Source organism: Pristiophorus japonicus, chromosome 2 (genome assembly GCF_044704955.1).
Source record: "Pristiophorus japonicus isolate sPriJap1 chromosome 2, sPriJap1.hap1, whole genome shotgun sequence".
Classification (NCBI taxonomy): Eukaryota; Metazoa; Chordata; class Chondrichthyes; family Pristiophoridae; genus Pristiophorus; species Pristiophorus japonicus.
The window spans coordinates 21,489,564-21,495,563 of NC_091978.1; the positions used below are offsets into that span (position 1 = coordinate 21,489,564).

Below are 6,000 nucleotides of genomic sequence, written 5' to 3' on the forward strand. Positions count from 1 at the left end.
AATGGTGGCGCAGGCTCGAGGGGCCGAATGGCCTACTTCTGCATCTATTTTCTATGTTTCGAGCCTGCACCACCATCTGCACTCCCTCTTGAATATATCTAACGAACTGGTATCAACAACTTTCTGTGGTCGACAGGTTAACAACTCTCTGAGTGAAGAAGTTTCTCCTCATCTCGGTCCTAAATGGGTTTACCCCTTATTCTTAGGATGGGCGAGAAGGGAGGAGGGGGGGACAGAGAAGGGAGGGGGAGACCAAGAAGGGAGGGGTGGGGGGGAAAGACCGAGAAGGGGGGGGGAAAAGAGACCGAGAGGGGGGGGAGGGGGAAAGAGACCGAGAGGGGGGAGGGGGAAAGAGAGACCGAGAAGGGAGGGGGAAAGAGAGACCGAGAAGGGAGGGGGAAAGAGAGACCGAGAAGGGAGGGGGAAAGAGAGACCGAGAAGGGAGGGGGGGAAAGAGAGACCGAGAAGGGGGGGGGGGGGGAAAGACCGAGAAGGGGGGGGGGAAAAGAGACCGAGAGGGGGGGAGGGGGAAAGAGAGACCGAGAAGGGAGGGGGAAAGAGAGACCGAGAAGGGAGGGGTGGGGGGGAAAGACCGAGAAGGGGGGGGGGAAAAGAGACCGAGAGGGGGGGAGGGGGAAAGAGAGACCGAGAAGGGAGGGGGAAAGAGAGACCGAGAAGGGAGGGGGAAAGAGAGACCGAGAAGGGAGGGGGGGAAAGAGAGACCGAGAAGGGGGGGGGGGGGGAGAAGAGAGACCGAGAAGGGGGGGGGGGGAGAAGAGAGACCGAGAAGGGGGGGGGGGGGGGGGGAGAGAGACCGAGAAGGGGGGGGGGGGGGGGGAAAGAGACCGAGAAGGGGGGGGGGGAGAAAGAGACCGAGAAGGGGGGGGGGGAAAGAGACTGAGAAGGGGGGGAAGAGACTGAGAAGGGGGGGGAAGAGACTGAGAAGGGGGGGGAAGAGACTGAGAAGGGGGGGGAAGAGACTGAGAAGGGGGGGGAAGAGACTGAGAAGGGGGGGGAAGAGACTGAGAAGGGGGGGGAAGAGACTGAGAAGGGGGGGGAAGAGACTGAGAAGGGGGGGGAAGAGACTGAGAAGGGGGGGGAAGAGACTGAGAAGGGGGGGAAGAGACTGAGAAGGGGGGGAAGAGACTGAGAAGGGGGGGAAGAGACTGAGAAGGGGGGGAAGAGACTGAGAAGGGGGGGAAGAGACTGAGAAGGGGGGAAGAGACTGAGAAGGGGGGAAGAGACTGAGAAGGGGGGAAGAGACTGAGAAGAGGGGGGAAGAGACTGAGAAGAGGGGGGAAGAGACTGAGAAGAGGGGGGAAGAGACTGAGAAGGGGGGGGAAGAGACTGAGAAGGGGGGGGAAGAGACTGAGAAGGGGGGGGAAGAGACTGAGAAGGGGGGGGAAGAGACTGAGAAGGGGGGGGGAAGAGACTGAGAAGGGGGGGGGAAGAGACTGAGAAGGGGGGGGGAAGAGACTGAGAAGGGGGGGGAAGAGACTGAGAAGGGGGGGAAGAGACTGAGAAGGGGGGGAAGAGACTGAGAAGGGGGGGAAGAGACTGAGAAGGGGGGGGAAGAGACTGAGAAGGGGGGGGAAGAGACTGAGAAGGGGGGGGAAGAGACTGAGAAGGGGGGGGAAGAGACTGAGAAGGGGGGGGAAGAGACTGAGAAGGGGGGGGAAGAGACTGAGAAGGGGGGGGAAGAGACTGAGAAGGGGGGGAAGAGACTGAGAAGGGGGGGAAGAGACTGAGAAGGGGGGAAGAGACTGAGAAGGGGGGAAGAGACTGAGAAGGGGGGGAAGAGACTGAGAAGGGGGGAAGAGACTGAGAAGGGGGGAAGAGACTGAGAGGGGGGGAAGAGACTGAGAAGGGGGGAAGAGACTGAGAAGGGGGGAAGAGACTGAGAAGGGGGGGAAGAGACTGAGAAGGGGGGAAGAGACTGAGGGGGGGGGGAAGAGACTGAGAAGGGGGGAAGAGACTGAGAAGGGGGGAAGAGACTGAGAGGGGGGGAAGAGACTGAGAAGGGGGGGAGAGCAGGATAAGACGAGGAGCAAGTGGGTTGGCAAGGGGGCAAGAGGGGGCAGGGAGAGGGGACGAGATGGGATGGGCGGGGGGGGGGGGGAAATGAGAGGCAGGCAAAAAGCGGGGCGATAACAGGTTGACGAGAAGGGCTTTGATGTGGATTAGCCCTTCACCTCTGAACAAAAAAAAACAAGGTTACAAAAAAAAAATTGCCAGCACCTTCAGACAAAAGAAAAATGACAGCATTGAGAGGGGCGTGCAGGGGAGCTGGATTGCTCGTTGATCAGCTCTATAAAACACGGTTTATAGTTTTTTAAATGTTCTCCAATTGCAATTTTTTTTATAGATAAGAATTATTTTTTTTAAATTGCAACAGCAAGAACAATTTGCAATAAAACATAGTGGGCGATCCCCTCCAATTGTATGCATATGAATGCTATATATGTGTGTGTATGACAAGAGAGACATATTGCAGACATGCTATGCACACACAGAAACAAGACACCGACACACCGGTTATCCACAGGTATATGGAACGCTGTGTACGTCACGGGCCGCGAGACCGGTTTGAAGAGGGGCAGCGCGAGCCGGTAACGGTCACTTGGGCCGGACCCCACCTGACGAACGGGCTGAATGCTTCGTACTTGACGCTCCGCCACGCAGAGAGCGGCCGGTTTCTCCCCGCCGAGGCCTCTTGTAACATCGACAACATTTCAGGTTCCTTTTTTTTGATACCGTTAAAAATATTATATTTTCTCGTCTGTCTCAACGAACGAGGAGGGAGGGAGAGAGGGAGAGGGTGTTATTTTCTTTTTTAAAAAGGTATCTGGAAGAGGAGAGCAAATCAGCTTGTGTCCATCGCCACGCCGCCCTCATCAATGAATGGCACCCGGGCCATCCAATTACCCGAGCTTGGGGGCCGAGGGAGGAGGGGAGCACTCGATAATAGCGCGTAAAATATATCAGCCTGGCGGCTCAATTTATACTGTTTCTGTTATATATTTAATGTATTTCAAGTGAAGCAGTACGAGTTTTCTATTTGTACTCTTTATAGTTCGTTTTATCGTGGTTTTGATTTTTTTCCAATGTGCTATACACCCCTACTTTGATTCTGATCGTGGTCGCTTCCACCCACACCCGGTCCCTCCTACGCCACAATCATCAGGAAGTTTGTTCTCGTGACTCGATCACACCGAAAACTTTTTAATGCGTGAAGGGAGGGAGGATTTTTTTTTTAAATGCCTCGGCCTCCCGCCTCGCTTCTCCTTTTTTCGGACACTGACTGAATTGGGTGAATAATCAAAAAGAATTACATAGATTCTATAAAAGAAAGACTTGCATTTATATAGCACCTTTCACAACCACCAGACATCACAAAGTGTTTTACCGCCAGTTAAGTACTTTTGAAGTGCAGTCACTGTTGTAATAGAAACTTAGAAAATAGGTGCAGGAGTAGGCCATTTGGTCCTTCAAGCCTGCACCGCCATTCAATAAGATCATGGCTGATCATTCGTCTCAGAACCCCTTTCCTGCTTTCTCTCCATACCCCTTGATCCCTTTAGCCGTAAGGGCCATATCTAACTCCCTCTTGAATATATCCAATGAACTGGCATCAACAACTCTCTGCAGCAGGGAATTCCACAAGTTAACAACTCTGAGTGAAAAAGTTTCTCCTCATCTCAGTCCTAAATGGCTTACCCCTTATCCTTAGACTATGTCCCCTGGTTCTGGACTTCCCCCAACATCGGGAACATTCTTCCTGCATCTAACCTGTCCAATCCCATCAGAATTTTATAATGCAGGAAACGCGGCAGCCAATTTGTGCACAGCCAGCTCCCACAAACAGCAATGTGATAACGACTAGATAACCGATCTTTGTGATGTTGGTTGAGGGATAAATGTTGGACAGGACACCGGGGAGGACACTCCTGCTCTTCTTCGCAATAGTGCCGTGAGATCTTCTGCATCCACCTGAGAGGGCAGGCGGGGTCTTCGGCTTAACATCTCATCTGAAAGACGGCACCTCTGAATGTGCAGCACTCTGTCTTGGTGTCAGCTGTGGCTCAGTTGGTAGCATGCCTGCTTCTGAGTCAGAAGGTTGTGGGCTCAAGTTCCATTCCAGCGACTTGAGCACAGAAATTTAGGCTGACTCACCAGTGCATTACTGAGGAATGCTGCACTGTCAGAGGTGCCGTCTTTCAAATGATGCGTTAAACCAAGGCCCCGTCTGCTCTCTCAGGTGGACGTAAAAGGTCCCGTGGCACTATTTCAAAGAAGAGCAAGGGAGTTATATCCAATGTCCTGGCCAATATTTATCTCTCAAAGAGCATCACTAAAGCAGATTAACTGGTTATTGCTGTTTGTGGGAGCTTGCTGTGCACAAATCGGCTGTCTCATTTCCTACATTACAACAGTGAATACACTTCAAAAAGTACTTCATTGGTTGTGAAAGGCACTATATAAATTCAAGTATTTCTTTCTTTTCTTCCCATCTCCCTCATATGTTTATCGAGCTTCCCCTTAAATCCATCCATACTATTCGCCTCAGTCACTCCCTGTGGGAGCGAGTTCCACATTCTCATCACTCTCTGGGTAAAGAAATTTCTTCTGAATTCCCAATTTGATTTCTTGGTGACTATCTTATATTGATATCAGCCCCTAGTTTTGCTCTTCTCCACAAGTGGAAACACCCTTCCTTTGTCTCCTCTTATCAAAAGCTTTTGTAATTTTAAGGGCCTCTATCAGGTCACCCCTCAGACTTTTCTTTTCAAGAGGAATGAGACCTAAAGCACTTTAAAACCAATAAAGTATAAAGATGTACACTATAACATAGAAATAGGCCATACAGCCCAATTTGTCTTTGTCAATGGCAGAGAATTTGCTGGGCCGAAGCGCCAAAGTAATGGCAAAATAACAGCGGACGCCATTACGATTCCTACTAAAGTCCCATGAAATGTTGGTGAATAACACCACTGATATAGCAATGCCATCATTTTCTGGGACTTTAGCACTGCTCCGCCGGAACCAGCGATGAAAACGCTGGCCCAGATTTTTCTGAAAAACAATGGCATATGAATGAAGCACATTGCTATTAATGCACAAATTATCCAGCAACTTGTAACGAGGAAGAGATTCCCTGCAATTTGTGAATCGTGACTCGCCACAAGTTAACGGACATTTTGCGCCACGATGCTGTTAGTTTCGCAAAAATGGCATCTTGCTCTTAATGACAAGACCACAGTCTATCTCCTTAACTAATAAAAATTAAGGATCGAGAAAGGAACATGAACGACGGAGAAGGATATGGGATAGAGAAAGAAAGGGAAAGAAATATTGGATTAAGAGAGAAAAAAAAGAGACAGAATACAAAAGTAAGAAAAAATTAAAATATCAATTAAAAATTGTAATATTCTCTAAGAACAATTTACTACGTACCAAGGTGAGACTCCACAGTTTCAATTGTTCCATTTAGAAACATAGAAACATAGTAAAAATAGGGGCAGGAGTAGGCCATTCGGCCCTTCGAGCCTGCACCGCCATTCAATGAGTTCATGGCTGAACATGCAACTTCAGTACCCCATTCCTGCTTTCTCACCATACCCCTTGATTCCCCTAGTAGTAAGGACTTCATCTAACTCCTTTTTGAATATATTTAGTGAATTGGCCTCAACAACTTTCTGTGGTAGAGAATTCCACAGGTTCACCACTCTCTGGGTGAAGAAATTCCTCCTCATCTCAGTCCTAAATGGCTTCCCCCTTATCCTTAGACTGTGTCCCCTGGTTCTGGACTTCCCCAACATTGGGAACATTCTTCCTGCATCTAACCTGTCTAAACCCGTCAGAACTTTAAACGTTTCTATGAGGTCCCCTCTCATTCTTCTGAACTCCAGTGAATACAAGCCCAGTTGATCCAGTCTTTCTTGATAGGTCAGTCCCGCCATCCCGGGAATCAGTCTGGTGAACTTTCGCTGCACTCCCTCA

At 50.0% G+C, this 6,000-nt stretch overlaps 1 protein-coding gene across 2 annotated transcripts in view; it reads right to left on the minus strand.

Annotated features, from left to right (window-relative positions):
* dnaaf9 (dynein axonemal assembly factor 9) overlaps positions 1-2,892 on the minus strand; it is a 188,772-nt gene extending 185,880 nt beyond the window's left edge. For both annotated transcript variants that reach the window (XM_070866808.1, XM_070866807.1), the window contains exon 1: positions 2,637-2,892. In XM_070866808.1, the coding sequence (XP_070722909.1) occupies positions 2,637-2,731 (95 nt within the window). In that variant the 5' untranslated portion in view covers positions 2,732-2,892. The remainder of the gene's footprint in view (positions 1-2,636) is intronic.
* Between the last annotated feature and the right edge of the window lie 3,108 nt (positions 2,893-6,000).